The sequence below is a fragment of the Colossoma macropomum genome, unplaced genomic scaffold (genome assembly GCF_904425465.1).
Source record: "Colossoma macropomum unplaced genomic scaffold, Colossoma_macropomum, whole genome shotgun sequence".
Taxonomy (NCBI): Eukaryota; Metazoa; Chordata; class Actinopteri; order Characiformes; family Serrasalmidae; genus Colossoma; species Colossoma macropomum.
Genome location: NW_023494785.1, coordinates 31,677,591 through 31,701,596, shown reverse-complemented (window position 1 = coordinate 31,701,596; position 24,006 = coordinate 31,677,591). Strand labels below are relative to the sequence as shown.

The window sequence follows — 24,006 nt, the reverse complement described above, 5'->3', positions numbered from 1 at the left end:
TTTGTGCAAAAGCTGAGCAGTAGATCAAATCCACCCACGAGTTGTCTGAACATGAGCTTCGCTAGAAAACTTTTGTACAAAAAAACGGACCTTTTCGTACAAAGGCCTTAACATGGTCGATATCACAAATCTGCTGTAATTTTAAGTGACCAAGAGCTAGCACAGAATTTTTAACTTTTGTTTTTCACTTTTTGAAATTCTGGAACTTCTTGTTCATTTTTTGGTTTAGGTGAAAAAGAAAGTCACAGATTTTAATGTGGTTTCAAACTTCTGGTATATGTCCACTAATTTAAAGAGTATTAACAACACCATCTGCTAGTTTTATGTCCAGGTGTTGCCCGTTGTGCTTAAGGTGAGTTCTGAAAGTAGGTAGAAAGAATAAAATAGAGAGAAAAATGAAATGCAGGAGTCCACTGAAGGAGATGGGTTATGGAAACCTAAATGTAACTTTTGAAAGCTATCTGACCAACTGCTGGGCACACGTTTCTCTAACTCGCCAACATTCCAGTTTTCATCTGACCACTCCTTGTCCCCAGTGATGGCTCACAAAGTGATGGTTATACTCAGGCTCACTGTGTGTACATGAAGCCATGGTCAGCTGACTGGCCACCTGAGATTTTTCCTTCAAGACAAACCCCCTAAAAAAAGGTTGTTGATTGTGAGAGTTGGTGGCTTTGTGGGAGAAATCTGGCCTTCAGTGTGTGTGATTGCTGGTTCAAATGTGGGGTGGTCTTATCCTCAGCTGTGGTGTGATGAGGGTGAATAAAAGAAGTGGGAAAGAAAAGCAGCTGTCTTCCTTCCAGGATAAAGAAAAAGTGAGGGTGATAGTTTTTAAATGTAAACCTGGATTATTTAAAAACTAAGTCGAACACCTTGTTGCATGATCCATAACCCTTCTTTTCTTCTCACAGGGGACCCAGCTTATCTTACTTCCCCCTGTCTTGGGTATTGCTCACCAGCCTTCCTCACTCCTTGCATGCACCTCACCCTCCTTTGCACCCATACCGTGTACATCTTACACACCCACAACCATGATCTTGAGATCCTGATCAGCGTTTGAACCAATAACCTCCTGACCATGGAGGCACAGCATCTACCAGTGAGCCACAGGATCTCATGATAAGTTCTGTGGTGGAGTTTTGTCTCTCAGATTCCCAGCCTTACAACAAATGTATGCAAAAGACATGGTCTGAGCAAGATTTGAACCAGTGACTGTTCGGCTTTGGAAGCATAGCATTTACCACTGAGCTATATGTTCTCACACCAGGCCTTTTGGACATTTACTTGTGCTTGGTCTTGCAGCCTGGACATCGATCGAATAACTTTTTCAAATTTTGGCACTGGAATACAGAGAAATCCACTGCAACCAAAGCTATGACCAGAGGCCTTTCCTCTAAAACCTGCCCTGGATTCAAAACGAATGTTTCTTGAATAGTTTTGTCAGGAATTATATCACGGACACTTACAGTAGTTATAGTTTTACAAGTATAATGAATTTTTAAACATTTTTCCAAACGTTTCTGTTTGATGCAGTAGATTCGACAAACATCACGGGGTCATGGAAATCACAAATGATGTAATAAAACTCCCAGAATTTCACACATAACCAGGGGTTCTCAGGGGTCTCATTTGAAATATAATTTCCCATTGCTACAACAAAATGGCCTCCTACATGTTGATTACACCATGCTGATTTGTTTCCAAACATTCCAAACTGGAAGATAAATGTTGAGTTTTGTTTTAAAAACATCATTATTAAAACAAAACTCAACATTTATCTTCCAGTTTTGGTGAATTTCAGCCAGTTTGCATTAATTTCAGACAATTCATACTGTCTTAATTGATAGAATAAGAGAATTATTATTTATATGATACAATTATATTGAAAATTAGTGTATAATTAATGTACTGGCTAACAAATATTCTAATACAAAATGTTTAAACAAATTTTTTCTAAAGACTTCCATCACGCTATACTGAGGTGTCTCTCGGTCACTGATTCTCTCTCTATCTGCGCAGGAGATCACTCGGGCAAACAAAGGTTGGGCCCTGGACCGGATGGTGCTGTGCAATGAGGTGACGAAGTGGATGAAAGATGACATCACTCAGCCACCACAGGAAGGCGTGTACGTGTACGGCTTGTACCTGGAGGGCGCAGGCTGGGACCGCCGTAACTGCAGGCTCATTGACTCCAAACCTAAAGTGCTGTTTGAGATGATGCCCGTGGTCAGAATGTATGCTGAGAACAACGGTGAGAGCTAGATAAGCTAGGACTTTTTTTAGCCGTGTTTCAGCTTTGTCCCGAAAAAAAAAAAATACAACCTAAAGTGCTTTATGGACAAGACAGTAAGAAAGTTGTAAATCAGGCATAAAATTCATGCTCCACAAAATGATTAAACACAGTTCAGATTTTTTTGAGGCCCTTGAGCATGGAAACAATTTGAACTTTTTTTTTCTCGTATTGTTTTATTTAACTTTTAGCAATTACTGCACCTCTCAGTTTAACAGCTTTTACATCTACAGGCCAAAAATCCACAAATCCATTAACAGGACCCAGCACCCCCCTCCCACACACACATCCATTAACAGGACCCTAAGCTTGTACCCCTCACAAAGCATAGCGTTCAGTTCAGTTTTAAGAGCTGGATGGAGTAGTGCACGGTTTGAGCTGGAAAGATGTAGAGTGGCTCCATTATTTAAGAGAGGGTGGTGGGCTGGGAGGCTGGCAGCCCCCATTACATCAAACATCACAGCTGCAGTGTTCCACCAACGCCTGCAGGTACCTGTGCCTTCCTAAAGCACTGGCATAAATGTTCTGAATAATTTAGCAAAAAACAAATTTTCTCAAATCTTCCACTTACCCCAAATGTAGTCAGTGTGTGGTGTCTGAAGTTTGTGTCTTTAGGTTTACATTGATGTGGCCTAAACCGTCACACAGTTGCCTCAAACTGGGACGAATGTTGAGTAATCTCGAGCAGACTCACTTGTGCAGTTTCTGACACTGTAGGGCTGAGCAATTTGGTTAAAAATGTATAGGTGTATAAAATTTTCATCCTTTTGGCGATAAGCAATATACATCACAGTGTTCATGCATTCTTTATGAAATGGCTCAAAACAGTAACTTTTTTCAGTCAGAAGAAATGTCATTTGGACTAATAAACCTTTAATTAATGCAATACGAATTAATACAGTAAAGAAATCTATTCAGAAATAATGTCTGTTTTTTACTAAACGAATACAAGGACAGATGGTATCCAATATTTTTCATTTTTACTGCATTGGGTGCTGTTTGTGGTGGTGGTGACTAATCTTTACCCTCCTCTGTACATCTACATTTTTTAAAAAAAACATGAGATGTTAGGCTTATCCAGAACAGGTTAACATGATAGACAAATACAGAATGTTGCTTATATTCCTGCCTGAACAGGGAAACAAATGCTGCTCCCCAGTGCGCAGGGCAGCAGTGTAACCCACTCTGCTATGCAGCAGTTTGCTTTAGCCTTCTCAGTTGAAATGTCTGTTTTTCTCTTTTCTGTCTCCAAAATATATATACCAGTTTTAACTTGCAGTCAGGCTTCACGGTGGCTACTACCACTTTTTTTTTTTAGCTATGTGACAGTTTTATCCACTTTTGAGGAAAACTATCTTACAGTATAAGAACAAGCAAACTTCAGACCCCAATCATGTCTTGGCTGATGAACTACATTTGGGTAGCATTTTATGTTACCAGAAAAGCCAGTTCATGATTTCAGTTTGAGTACTAGTGAAGGATTGCAGATCTTTCCCAATGGCTGGAAGAAATCATAAAGCCAAGGCTAAAATCAGGTCCAGTAATGTACATCACCCTTTGGAAGCCACTCCTGTGGTGGCATTAATTCAAAATCTATTCCAGGAAACAGACACATGAATATAACATTTAAATGTCACAAACAGGTTTTTAATAATGGCGTTTGGTCTGTGTGCCTCGAGTACTAATGGAAGAAGATTATGTAGCGGAAGATTGACAGTAGCTCTCGGAAATAATTTAGAGCTAATTAGAAGCTTAAAAGTGAGCGTAAGCCGTTATGTAGAGACATGTATGGGTAATTAACAATAATGATATGCATAAGAACCTGTTTTATGAGGTACGAGCTGAAGACGGTCAAACTGAAGCTGATGAACTCAAGATTTATTAATGACAAATTTTATTTTTTATCTTCATTTAGACTTTGGTTGCATAAAGGTTTCATAATCATGAACTGTTTAGAGGCTTGAACACTCAATCTGGTAATGAAGGATTTCTGAGGATACTTAGAATATTAACCATGATTTAGGACCAAACAGCAAAGCCTGCTGTCTCCTGCAGTGCCCAGGTTTCAGAGGGATTTATCTGAAAAAGATGATCTTCACTCTACTAATAAACATTTAAGAGAATGAAGCTGATAATGTGTAGTCTTAAAAGTGTCTTGCTGTTCTTTTCAGGTGTCAAGGACTCTCGCCACTACTCCTGTCCCATTTACAAGAAACCCGTGAGGACGGACCTGAACTGCATTGCAGCTGTGGACCTGAGAACAAGCCATCCTCCTGAGTACTGGATATTGCGAGGTGTAGCTTTGCTGTGTGATGTAAAGTAATCTGCATAGTCCTGCTGGCTTACATTACTTTCAGACTTTATATTCAGACCTGTTTAAGTGTATCGTTCACTGTCTTTTCTGCCATTGCTGGCCATCTAGCTGTGGCACAAAGCTTAAAATCATTTCTATTTGATCTGTTCAGTATTTTTAAACTCTGAAATCATGTACATCTTACCTGTTGCAGTTTCTACTTTTTGTACAGGAGCCTAAACTCTACAACTAAATTCTATTAAATAAATACTTTTGTAGGAAGAGGTGTGTGGCTCAGTGTATTTTAACCCTAAATCCTTCAACAGAATTTCTGCCAAAAACAGTAAAACATTACCAAACCTCCTCTCTGAAAGTTGTGTTAGTTTGCCTTCTCCTGGCATATGCTTTCCCATACTGAAGCACCTCAGTGCCTCCCAACACCAGCTGCTGTGGCTCTTGCTAAAGATATGTACATAGAGTAGAAAGGGCACAGCTAAGCCTGCTAATTAGCAGCCCAGATGAAGCTCAGGTGTGCCAAGTCTCCCAGTAACCGGCCCCAGGCAGCAGCACTGCAGTGCACAGGTGAACTCTTCCTACAGTAACTCGAGTGCTATTTGAGCTGGATTAGTTTTACCAGAGGAGGTTCAGTAATGTAGTTTGTGGGATTTGACTGGCTTGTTTATATGGGCTCAAGTTACAGAAGGTACAGATGGACTCTACATTATTACTTATTGCTACAGTCTAACAGTCCAGTGGCGGTCCTAACCTTCCTTCCTTCATTGTAAACTTGTCCTAGTTGTATCGTAACCCCACTGTCCAGGAAGATGGGTTCTTCTTCTCTTTTGAGTCTTGGTTCCTCTGTTTCTCCTGACTGTCTTCCCTGGCTTGATCATTGCTGGCCTGAACCTGCATTTCTGGAAAGATACTTTTGGTAAAGCATGAAATACAGATAAATCTGAAGTGAACTGTATTATTACAGCTGGAGGAAGCTGACGGTATTTTGCAGAGGCCATATCGTGAAGTGAACTAAAAGCAATCAGCACTTGGTGGTATAATGCAGAAAACTGAAAGCGCTGCCTTGTTGACATTATCTAAGAGAGGACCAATTATTCTGTATCTGTACCTTTCATGCACAGTTCTTGTTTCAGCTTCACGCAAGTAAATGACACAAAGAAGGAGGTCGGCAGGAAGACGAAAGTACATACAAAGTTTAATGATTTTTTTTTTTTTTTACAAAAAACGAAAAAAAGAAAAACAATGCGTTAAAACATCAAAACACTTTTTTGTTATATTTGGTTTTCTTACAAAATAATTGCTACCATACTTATGTACCCTGTGCACAAACCCTGCTTATGAGATACTGCAGAAATGGTATCACTTTAAATACATCCAAGATCTCGTGCATCTAAGGACAAGGCGAGATTATTTACAAATGTCTCTGGTGTTCCTAGATTTTCACTAACAACTGTCTGGGGCTTCCTGGCTCATGGCATTACATTCCCTTGAGAAAGCGATCTGGTCATCTCTGTGTGAACAAAATAGGTTTTCAGTTCTCCTTTCCCTTTGACGTTGATGATTCCTCGACATGAGCACGTGTAGCCCAGCGCCAGCAAGATTCGACTTGTCTCCTCTGTAACCTGTATACACAAAGGAAAAAGAAGGATGATCAGACAAACTTGCGTGGATGTTCAAAACTCATTTTAAAACGATAAATCAAGCATACTTGTATTTTCCCGAGCACCCCAGTGCTGTCCATCCGGCTGGCTACATTCACTGTGTTGCCCCAGATGTCATACTGAGGCTTCTGGGCTCCGATAACTCCAGCAATCACAGGCCCATGGTTAATACCTGCACAGGGATAGAAATGTTTACGCTCAATACTGGACTGCTGTAGTGACGTTCCTGAAATTGTATTCAATAAAAATGTTATTTTTACCAAGTATCTAGATCTAGAACTTAGATATATTAGGCAGAAATAAAAATAGAAAAAAACAGGCAGAAATAGAAAAATAGGCAAAAATCAGAGTAAACTATGGGAGAGAAGGAATAAAGTATATTGTATATTTACATAGCATATAAGACATTTGTTGTATTTACATGAGAGCAGGTATTGCACTAAGTGGTATGAGGTAGTTTTCAACACAATGAGTATAAACAGAACTAGGAGTAACAGCAGTGTTTACCGTGTAAAGTGTGCAGAGTGTCATTACAGTAGAGGTTATGATATATTGCACAGTGTGTATTAACAGGAGAGGAGATATAGTGATGTGAGTCAGCACAGTTCAGACAGCAGGAGATCAGTACTGTCTCTGCAGTAAGGAAACTCGTTGTGGAGCATCTACCACGTACAAGTGCTGATTTAAAAAATTAGCCTTAGTCCTTAGTTAAAACAGGACCAGAGCAAGACTATAAAAAGACTAGTCAAATTTTGGGATGCAAATTTTGGCTGATTCTTTTGACTGATATCCTGCTCTAATAAGTGTGTATATGAAGTAAACAGCCCAAAACCCCAAGATGACGGTTTTGTTTAAACTGAGAGGCTGGCAACTATATGTTCATGATTATATGACTAACAACTAAAAAGTTGATGAATATACAATGACTGGCTACTGAAAAGTTTTATATTCTAAAGTTATAAAGTTATATTTACCACTCATTACTATTCAACAACTGTCTGTCTCATCGCTTGAGGATGATTGTTTTTGATATAGTATGTCAATATGGTACGTCATCCTCTTTATTTTTAACTGGGTGCTTTATTTTTAAGTAGGCCTGTCAGGCAGAACTAATTGCCTGTTGTGCCCACATGTGTACAACTCCACAACGTGAATGATCAATCTGCCTTTTCAACTAGAAACTGGTATAAAGTTAAACTGACATTTTTTTAACCAATAGAGTAGGTTTAACAATTGTTTTCTCATTTAACAGTAAATCATTTAATCATTTACTTCTCTGCTCCATTAGCAGTCCCGTCACACACGGCAGCAGAGTCTGACTTCACACTCCACTCATCATGCACCTACATTTATCCATAGAACATTTACTCACCATTCAAAAATAACCCTATACCTTATTTTCCTTCCATGTAAATAACTAATGATGCCTATTTCTGACACAGTGTTTAACATGAGGGACTTCTCTTTCTCCCAGAAGCCTTTTTGTCTTATGTCACTCACATTTGTTTTGGATTCACGGTTAAAGTATGTGTTGTGCTGCATAAAGCGCCACAAAATGCTGCAAAAATTCATGCACGAGTCAATGGAGCAATCTGAGTATTTATATGTCCAAATCTATCTTAGGAAAGTCTGACCAGCCTGGACCACATGTTTTAATGGCACAAGCCTGGCTGACTAAGACCTTAGTCAGGCTATGACAGTCGAGATGTGCTGTGTACATGACCATTTCGTAATTTGACCAGCAGTTGTGTGCATGTAAACGTGGTCACTGAAGGAAAAAAAAACATTACATTACTAACCAAATATTTCAATGTATTTGGTTACAGATACAAATATACAGTCAGCTCCATAATTATTTATGGATACCCTTGGTGAAGAAAAGAGGTCATAAAAATGTCTGGTCTAATTAGCTCAGTCTCACACTGAAAATATGAGAGAAATCTGACCTGTAATAAAAAAACTGTCAAAGAAAATAAAGTATTTAACAAAACCACCCTGCTTACTTTGTGCAGCCTCCCTTTGCCAACATAAGAACAGTGAGTCTTCTCCTTTAATGCTCTAGTATAATACAAAGCGAGCAATTTGAGACTCCTCCTCAATACAGACTCACTCCAGGTCCTCTCTTTCGGACTCTCTTTTCAGCTCACCCCAAAGATTTTTGATGTTGTTTAGGTTAGGCTACTGGGATGACCATATCAAAAGCTTGATTCTGTGGTCATTTAATCATTTTTTGTGTGGATTTGGACTTTGAACTTATGGATCATTGTCCTGCTAGAAGATGCAAATATGACCCCAGTTTTAGCTTTTTGGCAAATGTAGCCAGATCTTTATTTAAAATCTCCTACCAATGACCTTAATGACCCATGATGAGTCTATGATGCCATGTATCCTAAAAAGGTTCTCACAGCCTTTGGTGGAAAAACAGTCCAAAACATCAGAGACCCACCACCATACCTAGCAATAAGGATGAGATTCTTTCTGTCTAACTGTCCTTCTTTTAATGCCAAATCCACCTTGAGTGTTTCTTGCTCCATTTGTGTCTCATCTGATCACGTCACATATTTACAGTCAAAAGTTCTCAGAGCGTCTAGCTAACTTCAAGCACTTTTCTCATTTCATTTGTGTATTGTATAATATTCCCAATGTTGATGAATGACTAAGGGAACTTGGCCTTTGTGGCACCACATATTTATAAGCCAGGGAAACAAGAACTGATGGATGACTGCTTACGTTTTACTGAACACTGAGGAGGACTCCTAAGAATTTCTCAGAAGCTGCCTTTTACATTGTGTGAAAATGATGAATGGAGCAACAGAAATGCTCCAAAATTGATTGAAATAGTAAAGAAGGTTTTTCCCCTTCTCCTGTAAAGTTACCATTTTGGAGATGATGATCAATGAAGATATTAATAAAACTGCCATTCTTAAAAAATTAACAGTGATTACTGTGACAAACTACAAACCACTTCCTAAGTTTGGTTTAAATGCATTTACCAATTTACCCAACAGAGTAACATTTAGCTGACCAAAAGCTGACCAGATTCATGAAGCAATCAATAACAACCCTCTATGATAGGACACCGGCAAATCTGACCATGTTTTTGCAAAACCACTTAGGCATTTCACCTGTGCAGTGACATTTGTAGTGTCCAGTGCTGAAGATATACAGTCTTTAAACCACCCATGGCTCGCTTTGATTACACTGACTTTAACTGAATGGAAATGAATTCTGCCCAACAATTTTACATGACAAATTATTTTACTGAACAAACTAAAATTACACATAACCTCCTGTGTGAGCAAGTGGTGAATTAAACACGTCTATATTAATTTCTCCATTTCTGGATGGCATGTAGTGGCCTTAATTAGACGAGACTTAAAACGCTTTTCAAAGCACATTTCAAATGCTACTGCGGCATAAATTCAGTGCAGCGTCAGACTGTGTTTTCCATATGCTGAGAAATGAGGGTAAGGGCGTAGGAGACAGAGAAACCCACAGCTACCAGGAGCAGCTTGAGCTTGACAGGGACAGAAAGAAGCATGGCACTGTTGAGACATGACAGTCAGATGGCTTGAGCTCCAGTGATCTGAACGCAGGCCAAATCCACTCAAATACTTCAGGCGACGCAATCATGCTTGAAGGCACAGCGAAAGCGGAATGGGAAAGTCTGATGGAGAAGAGCATTCTCATTGCTACTCGATTTCATTTGAGGCTCTTGTTAAGAATAGCCTAGTTTGACTGTGGAAAATGCAAGAAGACATCTTGAAATTGAATAATAATGTGTTTGCTTCAATTGCTACATCAGTAACGTTAAGGTTTTTATCCAATGATGCTGTGATAAATATCAGAATTGGTAAAATCACTTCAATTATCTTTATCAAGCTCACAGCTGACCTGTAGATTTCATCCTATGATTAATTCCTACAGCTTTGTTTAGCTACGTACCAACTCTTAGCTTGAAATCGTTGAAGGAATGCTTATTGATGACATCGAGCTTCCCCACCAGTGCGAAGGCAAACTCCACCATGGTACCGATGTGCATGTACTGCCTATCGTGCTCCTGAAATTTCAAAAAGCAAATGAATTATAAATACACCAAAACCCTTCAAAAGCCATTAAACTAAGCCCTCAAACTTTCTTTCAGGTGTATAATTTATAGGAATGGGTTTGGGCTCAGCAGTCGTCAAGAATGGAAAAGTAATTCTCTCTCTCCCGACTGACATATCTTCCCTGACTGCATGGTCTCAGACGGTGGGGAAGGCAATAGCTCTGAAACGCATTAGTAGTTTGTTGTGATGATATATATCTCTTTATTGGAGTACTCCATAAATGTGGCTATCACAAACTGAAAGCTAACAGAAGAGGTTCGCATGATCTTTAACATAATCTGATGGGTCCCACCCAGCCTTTTTTCTGTCTTAGCATCCAAGCAATCCAAATGTGTTTTGGTTGAAGTATTTCTAGCTCCATCTTAATTATTCTTTAGCTAAAAGCTGCTGATTTTGATAGTCCAGACTGTTCTGTTACATTCTGTTGGTCATTTTTGTCAGTGTGTTACCTGGGCATGTTCTGGTGTGGCATTTAGTCCAGTGGCTGCCATATAAGTGCTTCCAATGGTCTTGATTTTTTCAACTCCACTGAACTTGGGCTTGGAAAGCAACTACATAAGAAACAGCAATGAGTCCCCAACCGCCCCAAATACACAAACACAACAAATTTGTACAAATTAGCATCTCTGCTCTGATATTTCTGCTAACAAGCTACATTTTCTATTCTCTTGCAGCAATATTCTTGTAACTAGGGTCAGTTGTTGCTTGTAACAAAATAAAAAGCTATTTCTTGAAATACCAACAAATAAGTGAAAAAAACATCAGTTAAAGATGTTAACACTTCTGTATAAAGGTAATAATGTATAATAACAATCACACTGTAAATGCATAGTTGCAAACACAGAATTGTGGAAGACCATATCTGCCACTATGAAATAAATCAAATGATAAATAAATTACAAATAAATTAATAAATGTACAAGAAGTGCAGACAGTTTACTCCTCTGTGTGGAGGCCTTACTAAACTCTGAGATGTTTAGTCACTGCATGAATTTTTTAACTTTAAGTAGCCTTTATTTATCAGATTACCACCTATACATTTACACTCTGGATATTATAATGTTAGGTTATGCACTAAGCCAACAGTGGTGTATATTCACATTTTATGTCAGCTCTTCAAGTAACATACTTTCTATGCTGCAGTGTTACAGTAACTCTCTCATTATTCAATATTGTTGGAGGAACCTGTTAGCCTGAGCAAACAACCCAGTTACAGAGAATACAGACCAATTACACAGATTTCCAAATTCTGCTTGGACAGATATCAACATTGATGACTACACAGTGAAAGGATGTAACAAAGTATTTTAGACCTCACTGTTAAACAGAACAACTGTGTTTCCTCTCCATCTATGCTGCTTTTGATTTACGCTGTCATATTATTTGTACTAGGTCTGCACCTGTGTTTGTAAGTGGCAGTTCAAAATAATCAGTTTGGTAAAATAAATCAGACTTCCCATCAATACCTCTTTGGTCTTGATTGCTATGCCTGAATGTGAAAAACCTGTCCCCTTACTATCATATGGGGAAAAATATATAAATAAATACATATAGAAATAATAATATCAGAAATAGAGTACATGCAAAAATAACACAGAACAATAAATGAAACTAAATACAGAAATTAAAAAACACAAGACTAGATTATTAATGAATCATATTATTAATATAAACAGAAATCAATTAATCAGGAAATACAGAAATTAATATAAACCAAAATGAAATAAAATCGAAAGAAATAATACAGACCTCATTTAATTTTTTTTTTTTCATTCAGTCAAATTTTCATATTGGCAGATCCTGCCCTCCATACAGATTTTCAGCCTCTGTGGTGGAATACTGTTGAAATTGAGAATCATACAAACACAAAAACTGAACTAAAGTCACCTCATCAAAATCGGCGATGATTTCGTTCAGCAGCCTGAGGCACTCGAGGCCTTCCTTGTTTACATCTGACTCTGTGTAGAACTCTTTGAAGTCTGGGATAGACGCAAACATCACACAGACCAGGTCGTATGACTGGTGATATAGATCCTGTCAGACACAGCAGAGAGAGAGAGAGAGATCTAGGGCCTGAAGAGATTACACACTCATCACCATTGATAAGCCATCACAGTCAGGCAGAACTGACTTATTCTCCCGAGCAACGTTCCAATAATTTATATTTTTTTCCAGTCAATCTCATCTGTCTAATGCTTGGTGTCCGTGCTGTCTTTATGCTGTTCAACATACTGAAATAAGTGCTGAAAAGAACTTCACTGGGCTGATACCTAGACAGTCATTTTATGCATAGTAAGTCATGAAAATAACATCGTTCAGAAATATAAAAATGAATGTACTCTAAAATACTGCTTGTTGGGTCAACCAGTGGCAGATTCATATGCTAGCATGCTACCTTGATAGGCTAATCTCCCTATATACCCACTCTACAAGAGTTATTAGGGGACAAACTGGGGCTGTACCACCTGAAGAGGGGCATCTAGCGTACCCCCCCCATAAACAGCTACAAATACAGACAGTTTTTGTGAGCACATTTTGTTGTCTGTTACCTACAAAAATGAGCCCAGCAGGAAATCTCTGGATCCTCCCGATTACCCACTCTGGCACTTCATACTCATTTTCATTGCTTTAAAAGTGTAAACGACACTAGCATGTTCATGTATTTTCTCTTATTACTCTTAGAATCATTAGCTAAGTTAGCTAGCCAGTCTTCTCTGACAACATTAACTAGCTACATTAGCTTATTTAGATAAGACTACTATTTTGATAAAGTTCAGTTAAGTAATTAAGGTAAATAATTAATGACCATTAACAATTTATACACACAGCATATTATTGACACAGACTGTAAGACACGTGTAATTTTCAGAAACAAGCCATTTATTTAGATTAATTTATTTAGAAAACCTGATTCTGTTCTCTGTAGAAAATACCTTCCATTCTTCCATCACACAGATTTCTAAAAATCATCAATCAATGTAAATCCATGCAAGGAACTTCCTTCCAGGGAGTGTGCACCACCAGAGCAGTGGCTTTAGCAGTGCACTGTCTAATATGTACATCTATGGTTGAACCACATAGAGTGGAGTGATCTAAAGATTTTCTGATACGGATGATCTGAGATGAAGTAGTAGCACTTTACCTGTCTGTGTAGTATAGAACAGTTTTAACAGTTTAGAATATTAAGAAGTTTACTTTATAGTGAGGAGCTACGGCAAACAATTCCAATACTTCTCACCTCGTTCTTCCAGTTTCGGGCCAGGAAGTGCTCTGCTACATGGGCTGGCAGAACGTTTTCCAGTAAAACACGATTCAGGTTCTCCATAGTCTCAATCTCCTCACACTCCTTCTTGAACTTGTTCTTCCACAGGAAGTCCAACCTACAGTAATATTCATTCTGTTACAAGAGGACACAGAGGTGAAGAGACTGGAGGTCACCGTGCTCCTTTCACTGACAAAACAACACAGCAAATCCACAGAGAGAAGCTGCACAGTTTTGCAAGCACCTAGCATTCTGATGAAATATCTGACCACAGCATGCAACTATAGACAAGTCTGGTTTTACTACTGGAGAGGAACTACACGGTACATGATGAAAACAAAAATCTGCTGCATGTAAGACAAACCTTCAGATTCAAACCTTCTGATCAAATGTTGGGGCCAAATCCAACCAAAAATTTACTGAATGTCTACGGTCTAAATTAATCTTCAATGTATTCTGGGTCATTGCATTCCTGGGATTTAGGCTCTGTTATTGTCATTAGATAATAGTGATTATATTAAGTGGTACAAGAAAATTTGTTGAAAAGATACGGTCAATTTAGGGGGACAGCATTTTTTACATCGTTTCTCATTATAAAGACGTAAACTTGTTCATTGGAGTTTCACCAGCAAGCTGGCATTAGCATTGAATGCTAGCTACAGCAATCAGTAGCTAGAATTAAGCTCTGTTCAAACTGGATTAGTTTAACACTAAGTAAGTGTACATATCATTATGGAGTTAATATAATTGTAATGGTGATTTTATTAATGTACAGAATTGGCATCTGAAGTTTTTTATTTCACTGTCATTTGTCTTTTATAATGGTTTATTACAATGAAGTGGAATCATTAAGATATTGTTTGTGTTTTACTTAAATAACTAGAAATTATTTGATTTGTCATTTAAATTCAGATAAATACATTCTGTAAAACACTAGATGACAAATTCATGCAAGACACACTCTGCACAGGTTTATGTTTCATCATCCTGTACATTCTAAACTCAGGTTATGGTTTAGCTTTACAGTAAATGAATGTTGTACTTAAAGAGGGCATTTCCTTCATTTTCCCCTCATTTACCATGACAATGACATCAGATTCAGAATTTTTATTTGGCAACTGCAAGATGTACAAGGACTTTTTTTTCTTCGTGCAGGTGTCAACATAAAATCCAATAAAATATTGAAAAAAAGATAAATGTCTATTATCTACTGCTTTCAAATCGTCTTTAATATAAGCTACTCAGCTGGAGTAGAACAAAAGCAAACCCAAATCAATCTCTCCTGCAGAATATCATGCTTTTGCTATTATCCTCCAGTTCTTTCCCCCTCTCTGACATGGTCTATGCGCAGGCGATAAACTCTGACTCGTGAGCAAATAAATCACATCAACTGCTTCTGTCTGAAATGTCATGTGTGAGTGAGGTCGGAAAGGCATCCAGAGGAGAAGGGAGCGTGAACGTGAACTTCCCCACGTTATCTCCTCTGCATGGCCCACAGCACACTAAGCTGACATCTGTCACTTGTCATGGGACGAAAAGAGCTTTATCAGAGAAACTCTTATCCTTTCCTTTGTTCTTTATGTATGAGTGAGAAGAAAGTTTTCAATTTTCAGTAATTTTGCCAAGAGTGAAAAATTTCTAATCAATCGCAAAGTTACCTTGCCTACAGAATTAAAAAAAAATGCAGTTCCTATTTGTAATCTAATTGGGAATTCATATGCAGTTGTGTGCAGCTATTTTCATCTCATGAAGTTTCGCATATGACTGTACAATGCTAATCATGCCAAGAAGTAACAAACGTGCTGTACTAAGTAACATGTTCTGGCCCTGGACTTCAGCACACTTGTTTAGAAATTAATGAGGTTGAAGTGCAGAACCTCCGCTTTAAAGATATTAATATCCATACTGATTGAACGGAATACAAATTAGAGCCTGTTTGATATTAATTCAATAGCTTTTAGTATAAAGCCACAGGAAGTGTTACTGCCTAAATAACTGCAGACTCCTCTATGCCTTACACACAGAGTGTGATTTATTTGTGTAATTTATTTTGAGGACGGCGAAAATGCGACATTATTTATTCACTCTCTGTTCTATTTTTACTAACTTTCACCAGCAACATAAACACTCTGACCAATCACGGTCATCTCTGGCTACAACCAAAGATGATGGATTGGCTGTGTCCCAGCTGTGTCCCAACATTTTCGCATAAATCAACAGATTAGAATCTCCAGCCGCTGAAAGGGTGCTCACACTAGGCTATGGATATGTGGAAGAACTTGAAGTTTCAGCTTTTGAATGAAGCAGTGAAGTTCTCTGTGCTACTTTCACTTTTCCAAAGTGAAGAGCAGTCTGCCCAGTGTCACCCTGTGCCTGTTCTATGAGAAGCAAACGATATAATTTGCATTCCTGTGTCTTTTCTTATTGAGTACAGTGTGTAATGGCCTTTAGTCTATACCATGCCCCCACCACAATAAATCTAATGAATGCCCCACCAAAGGTCGTTCATATGCCAATGAAAGTGTCCTTGTGCATTGTATGGGTTACGCCCACTGTTCCAGTCTGGGCTTTATAGCTTTATCTTGACATGACCCAAAACTCCCTGCTATACATCATCCTGGAGAGGTAGAACCAGGAGCAGAGAAACAAGGGAAAACGAGTCTCATGGCGCTGTCTGAATTTGGGACAGTGAAATAGGGCCTGAATAACTGAAGGGATGGCTCTCTATACAGCTCTGATGGATGGGAGTGCTTTTCTAAGGCCTGGGCTATGTTTAGCAGCTGCTTTGGAGCTGTGCGGCTTTTTTGCACCTCATCTACGCAAACACTTCAGGGTGAAATCATTACTGCTGGGACGACACTTAGTAGCGAGAGGCGCATTTTTGACGTGTGCATTCTCAACCCGTTTCACTGCTTCTATATTAAAGCAAGCTCTTGTTCTATTTTTCCAGCTTTTTTTTTCTGAGTGAGAAAAGTGCGGCATATGATCATTGCCTGAGAGTCGGGAGAAGAGGAGATATTGGATTACAATTTGAATGTAATGAAAAGTTACTTTTGTGTGTAGTCTTGTTCTGTGGAAAGAAAAACCATCTGTTACATTTCTGCCATGTTTTTGTCAGTTTTTATATCAAAACAAACAGAAAAAAACAGAGACTCTTACCTGTCAATACACAACGCAAATCAGATGTAAATGTGATGCATTTCATAACTATGTCATTAATTTTGTTGTGCACCTACAGTGCAAACTGACAATATGGTTAAAATAGCTTGTTGTTATTGTTAAGGATGTTTCTGGTTAAGAGAGAACATAGAAAATAGACCATCCAAAATGAAAAAGAAATACAAATTAATTTAGTCCATCACATAAATATTAAAAATATCTTTAGACATATTTATCTGCTTATTCTAACTTCTTATCCACCAGTGACTGGTTTCAAATAAACATTATTCAGCAAATCCTTTCAGTCCCATGTGGTCTCATCATTTTTCTATTTGTGGTGTATGATATATTATTATTCACAGATAATTGGGAAGATGTACTTATTAAAGTTACCATATTGGAATTACAGCCAGTAATTATCAACAATAATTTAGCAGCTTATTTTAGCTTGCACAAGCACTGACCCTTGTAGTCACTAATGCTGGGAATTTCCAAATTATGTAAATCCTAAATAATCTAAATACTTTCATAAAAAGACATTTAAATTGCCCGTGATGTTTAATTTAGCTATGTCATGGGCATGTAAAATAAATCCATGATCATTCTTTAGAGTTTAACCTGTGCTCAGTGCATTTGATATATGGATAACAATGTCAACTATGATCTATAGTTAACGGCCCAGAAATTCTGTCAGTTTATTCCTATTTCTTTCTATTCTTAGCTGTGGCTGTGTAAAGTTTTACTTCTGTTAATTTATTTGTTTCGTGGTCGTGTCATAGTAGTGGTAGAATATGTGTTTTGAGATTACTGCTGGACAGCCCAGCGAGCCAGCCTACGAGAGTCGATGTCTCTAACTGAGTCACTGACTGACAGACTGAGAGGCACATGCGTGAGCGTTGCCCGAGACATGCAGCAGTTGGCGCTATATACCTATTAAATATCGCAGTCATACCCTCCCAACACTACCAATATGAAAGTAATATTGGAAGACAGCAGAAATGCTTTCTTTGAAACACCTCACTGGTCTTGCGAAAACCTAATAGATAAATAAAAAACTGATATCACACTTCTTGTCACTGTATTGTTGACATACCACTGGTCAGTGCAGTGAAGACAGTGGCAACAGCAAAGCCACCATTTCTACATCGTTAGTTAATAAAGCACCCTGACCGATAAAATATAGCCATAATGTGTTGTGTGGTTTGTGGTTGCAGTAACAACAGCCCATTCCACAGATGAAATAATTATATGATTTTAGTGATTTGTATGCTTTTAGCTCCAGCGATGTGTTGGCTGGTGCAGTATTTACAAGATATTTATAGATGTCTGGATATGTTACCGCAGGCAAAAATGCAAAATCGGGACTCAAAAATAACCAATCAATATGGTACAGATCAACATCTCTGATCAAACAGACTATTTCTTGATATCTTGATTTGGAAGCCATAGCTGGCACTGACTGCTCATACACATTATGCTGGCGTAATAGCAATACGGCTGCAGGGCACATTTTCTGGGTTATACAATTACTATCTATAATGGGTGAAATATTCTGAGCAGTACACATGTGTGCAATGCTTTTCTTGACATCAAAGTTTTGTTTTTGATATTTGATTTTTGTAAATTCTGTTGGCTTGGACAAAGATTTTTTTAAAACAGAGAAAAAGCCTACATTTTTAAAAATACTAAAACCACTATCCACTAAAACTTAGCTTGCCTCGTTGTGTTTTGTTTCCTCTAGCTAATACATTACATGCTTTTATTGCTTTGTTATTTATTATAACATACTTCTGTCAACCCCAAATTTTAGCGTCACAAATGTTCATATCTAAACTCACCTGCCTGGCCAGTACGAGGAGGGTGACGAAGAATATGAAAAGAGACACTGAACCCATCGTCTTCAAGTCCTTCAGAACTCCTGGCCTTGGTATGGAAGAGACAGAGAGAGAAACAGAGAGAGAAGGAGTGACTTGTGAGTCTAACTGATTTCCCTGTTACAAATCATGTCATCTCTGGTCCAGGAGGGGCCAGCGGGCCATATCTTCTCCAGCTGTCCATTAATAAAGAATGTCAATGTTGTTTAATGTTAACATGGTAGCAGGTTTTTCTACTTAACTATGAAGACTGGTGAATAATTCATGCCTATGTTCCTGAGTACACTGCATGCAGAACAAGGATTGGAATCAGGATTAGAAATCATAGGATGATGCTAAAGAAAATATAATACAGTATCATGGAATATAAAGTACAAAGCCATTGTATCCTAACTCCACTACTGGTGCAGCCAGAAAAGGATGGAATTTTCCTCTTTTGAGTCTTGATTCATCTCAATGTTTCTTCTTCATGCTCTTAGGGAGTTTTCCTGACACTGTCTTTTGCCTCAACTTGATCTAGATCCACATTTCCGGGAAGCTGCTTTGGGACAACGTGTCTTATAAGGTACTAAGCAGTGGGGAAACCTTAGAGCCATTTAGCTCTAGCTTCAGAGAATGACTTGTGTTTTAGTAACTTCACTGTTATTTTTTGGTTAGAAGCAAAAGGGTTGCCCAACAGAAAAATACCCAATCAGGATATTTTTCTCTGTGGCATCTCAGTATATACAGCCAAGCAAGCTCTCCGCCATTGGTAAGGGCTTCAGGACCTAAACTGAAGACCTAATGTGTCAAATTAAGCACCAACATAATTAGGAAATGATGGTGAAATTGCCCTCACGTTTTGATTTAGAATGGGTGAGACCACTTTAGTGAGAAAAAACATTACTTAAGGCCTTCTGAAGCCACTGATAAGTCACTGACTATGAGTACAAGCAGTAGCATGACCGTATTTCAGCCAGTTGTTAGAAATGAAAAACAGCAGCAGCAGTTCTATGCCAGGGCTCTTTACTGAAAGAGTCACTGTAAAACCACTACAAGATAAAATGTCTGTTATAAGGTTCAAATAAAACACAGAATATCTTTTAGAAGCTTTCAATGTCCAAGTGTAATCCAGAATGGCGTGAAACGCCATTATCTCAGCGCTAACATACAATGAGAATCCTACAGGGACACTGGATGAAATTAGCATTATCATAGCATTATCATAATGTTTTTTTTTTTTTCTCGTTTTGACATGACCTGAACTGAAAGCCTAATTCTAAGGCTCACAGTTCACCACTTGCACTTAGGCACTACACAGACTGAACTGAATTGTAGACACCTTTCAACTGAGCAGACAACCCTGTGTAAGGTTGATACATTCAAATTCACTTCTTTATGTAGCTGACTAATAATCAATACAAACAGAACTTAATATCACTATGAAAAGTAAACACATTAATTATTTTTCCCCCATACAAATTATCAACTTCAGCATTCGTTTCATACACAGTCAAAACAAAATGAACATACACTGCATCTTGGCAGTATTTGCCTGGAGACTTCAATCATTATAAACAACCACAAAGAACATTTCATCTACTGTAAATATCCAAATGGATCCTCCAGTGGATTTGCAGCACAGCTTGGCCTTCATAAAGACAAAAAGCTTGGCTTTATTTCAGGCTAACTAACATAAGCCTGTCTCCAGTGGCCCATAATAATAAAAGTCCATTAGGAGGAGGAACTGGAAGCTTTGCAGTGCCCATTGAGAATAACAGGCGATCTATGGGATGGGCAGCCACCCAACAATAGCTGGCCTTAATGAGCACTTATGTTGAAGCCACTTTTGGGTCCAAGCTAATTTAGAGCGCCACTTAAGAAAGGCCAGTATCGGACACAGAATAGCAGGTCATTCCAACAACAGCTACCCCATATGACCTCTTATCAACATGGTAAGGATCGATCATGTAAAAGTCGTGCTGGCTGTGGTCTGCTGCTTCAAGCTGTGAATGGAAATGGTACAGAGGTGCAGTGAAGAGTGCTTTTATAGTTCTCAAATTAATGTAACAATTTGGTTATGAAGAGCCTTGAGGTTCACAAGCAGTAGCCTAGTAAAAAAAGGTCTATACAGCAGGCAACCTACACTTAAAAGTGTTCTTAATGGGTTCTTCAGAAAAGACAATGGTTATATATAGAGCCATGACAACTCAAAGAACCATGCTTAAATGTTTCTTTTCATGTGTGTCCTTATTATGCTACAGTTGCCTTCACAAGTTATGAAAGTCATATGTTGTGACATTCTCAGTTGCCTCAATTATTATTGCTGCTGTTGTTGTGTATAATGTCCAGAAACCATTTGAATATAGTTCACCAAAGAGCACTAAAAAGCTTCTATATAGGGTCTAAAAGTCCCAGAATCTGTTTTGCTGCTATAAAATAACCCTTTTTTACTAAGAGTGTGTAGCTCAGGATCCCACATTTGCAATATCATAGACAAGTATGAGTGATTGAGTGAGTATCTTCAGTTTGTACAGATAATTCTTGCTATACCTAACATTGTCTTGTGTTGGTGCTTGGGGCACTTTTAACAAAAAGCGTTCTATATAATACCAAAAAAGGTTCTATGATTGTACATATGGAACCCTTTTTGTTGCTATACAAAAACACCCCACAATTTTTTTAAGAACCACATACAACAGGTTTTAAAGTGAAAAGCTATTTAACCATGCAAAGAACCATTTAAGCTTTCAAGCTGTTGTGTTTACAGTTCTATATATAACCACTACCTTTACTAAGTGTTTTTATTTCACACTGTTCTACAGAGTGATGCACACTCATTTGCATTACTATTTCCATTACTTAAGACATTGGAGATTAATCTTCACCAGCCTAGAGACTGTCTTTTCCAGGGGACATTGATCAGTCTCACTTGTAAACCTGTAGTACAGTTTTACCTGTACAGTTTCTGAAATTCTCAAGAAATTGGTGAGATTACCTTTTATTGCCATGCACTGTGTCTCATCAAATATTAAGAGGTATATATTTTGTTTTTAATTGGGTCTGGAATGGGAATTTTGTGGAATTTTATGGATGAGATTTCCTCTTGTATAGATTGATGGTGTTTAGGTAGTAATATTGTAATTTTTTTGGTAAGTGTTAATATATGGACACTATATGTACAAAACTATCCAGACACCTATCAAATTAGTGAATTTGGCTACAATGGGGTGAATCCATTGCTGACACAGGCATTCAATTACACATACACAGCTTCTATAAACTCCAAAGGAAAAATGGGACACTCTGAAGCAGCCACACATGAGCCTAAAGTCACCATGCCCAATGCCAAGCGTCAGCAAGAAGGGAATAAAGCTTCTCAGCACTGGACTGCGGAGCAGTGAAACTGTGTTCTCTGGAGTGATGGAGCTCCATCCAATACCTTAGGGATGAGATGGAGTGGAGTTTGTTTGACCAAGAACTGATCATCAAACATCAGTATCTGACCTCACTAATGCTTTTGACTGAATGCAATCAAATCCTCACGCTGTTCTAACATCTAGTGTAAAGCCCTCCAAGAAGAGTAGAGGCTGTTAATGCAGCAAAGAGGGAAAAAAAACCCCGATTAACTCTACTCATGTCAGAAGAAACAATAGAAAAGCAGATGTCTACAAACTTTGGTCATATAGTGTATTTGTGCACATCCTATTGGTCCAGGGGGTCCCATGTTATCTGGAAAGGGCATGTGTGGCTGCAGGTTTTCATTCCAATGAAGCAGGAGCACACAAAGACTGAAGACTGAGACTAACTGGCTAAACAAGTGAAATTACCTGATTGAATTACCGGAATAAAAATCTGCAGCCACACTGGCCCTTTCCAGAGAAGACTGAAAATCCCTGGTCTAAACATCATGGAAATCCACGACTAGTTTCTCTGTCTGGCTAATGTAAATTTCTCAGAGGTCAGCGTGTCAGAGGCTGCAGTAAGGAGAAGACAGGAATGGGGGAAGTGCAGTGGCTGAAAAACACTCTCAACTGAGCTGGAAGCGGAGAAGTTAGGGGATAGCTGGATTGATGAGTAAAATCTGTCAGCTTCAGCTCATTAGCTCTGCCCAGGTTTCCCTCCACCATCTGGTTTCCAGCCTGTTTGTAGCCAGAGATGGTCTTCAGTCCACTCCACTCCTTGTTGACTTTGTTCTGCTCCATCTTGTCCCTGTATCTCTCATTACCCTGACAGAGTTTCTTCCTAAGCTCTGCCAGTACTCGTTTGATCTCCTTCCTATGTACCGACCTGAAGGTCCTCCTCTTTTTATTCAGCAGGTCTTTCACATTCTTTGTGGTCTACAGTTTATTACTGGGAAAACAATGCATTGTCTTTGTGGAGGTCATATTATCCACAAAATAGTTGATGTAGTCTGTAATACGATGACTAAGTCCCTCAATGTTCTCTCTTTAAAGAGAGCAGTGAGAGGAGAAACAACAAACTGGACTCAAACTCACAAAGTCCATGCATTTATTCAGTAGCAAACAGCAGCCTTGTATGCATTCACTCTTCCACTGTTTGACCAAATAAATTAACACTGAATCTACATGCACGATAGTTGACAGTCTACACAAAACATAAAAATGCCCACTTTCATTTCAAATGCAAATACATTTAGATATTTTAAGTACTAAACAGACACAGATACAGATAGAGCCACTGCATTTACATCCCTACTATATCACAACAGAGCTAGCTTACCTTTCCAGGACCTCGGTTTTGTAGAGGAACTTGCTGTACTCATCCAGGAGGGAGGCATGAGTCTGGAGAATGATGATGTTGTATCCCACTACTGCGGTAAGCATGATGAGCATCTTCAGCTCGTAGTTGATTCTCAGGAATACAGAACAGGAGATGAGGCCCAGAATGCAGCTGTAGATGAAATACTGCCAAGGAGAGCAACACAAGCATCATAAGCCGGGGAAACAGCTTTACCTCCATAATGTAAATTGAAGTGATGGTAATGGTGACAATTGTGATCCATTCTGTAAATGATATGATGACGCCGACTGCAGTGATGCATGGTCGCCTTTGCCAACCATGTGTTTGAAATCTTATGTTCCTGGTTAGACATGAACAACTTTATTCTAACTTTATTTATAAAGCATCAGTCACACCGAACGAGAGTAAAATGTGCAATTCACTTGAATGAGAAAGGACATATGAAGGAAAAAACTTCTAATGAAAGAAAAAAAATTGCTTCCTGCAGCAGTTAATTCTGCATTGTGCTGAGTTAATTCAAGTGATCTTTCAACCTGCAAATTTGCGAACCTCGGAAGTGAGAGGCGACAGAAAACGAGAGCGGTCTCTGATGTCTAAGCA

The 24,006-nt window shown here is 38.5% G+C and overlaps 2 protein-coding genes across 2 annotated transcripts in view; one reads left to right on the top strand and one right to left on the bottom strand.

Moving 5' to 3' along the window:
• The window catches only part of dnah5 (dynein, axonemal, heavy chain 5), a 158,998-nt gene extending 154,133 nt beyond the window's left edge, over positions 1-4,865 (top strand). Inside the window, exons 79-80 of the mRNA XM_036590645.1 lie at positions 2,020-2,251; positions 4,462-4,865. Coding sequence (XP_036446538.1) covers positions 2,020-2,251; positions 4,462-4,613 — 384 coding nt within the window. The 3' untranslated portion in view covers positions 4,614-4,865. The remainder of the gene's footprint in view (positions 1-2,019; positions 2,252-4,461) is intronic.
• A 948-nt stretch (positions 4,866-5,813) lies between these two features.
• The window catches only part of adcy2a (adenylate cyclase 2a), a 142,908-nt gene continuing 124,715 nt past the window's right edge, over positions 5,814-24,006 (bottom strand). Inside the window, exons 18-25 of the mRNA XM_036590619.1 lie at positions 23,386-23,570; positions 18,628-18,712; positions 13,607-13,765; positions 12,256-12,402; positions 10,818-10,919; positions 10,205-10,319; positions 6,307-6,431; positions 5,814-6,220 (exon numbers count right to left, since the gene is read on the bottom strand). Coding sequence (XP_036446512.1) covers positions 6,068-6,220; positions 6,307-6,431; positions 10,205-10,319; positions 10,818-10,919; positions 12,256-12,402; positions 13,607-13,765; positions 18,628-18,712; positions 23,386-23,570 — 1,071 coding nt within the window. The 3' untranslated portion in view covers positions 5,814-6,067. The remainder of the gene's footprint in view (positions 6,221-6,306; positions 6,432-10,204; positions 10,320-10,817; positions 10,920-12,255; positions 12,403-13,606; positions 13,766-18,627; positions 18,713-23,385; positions 23,571-24,006) is intronic.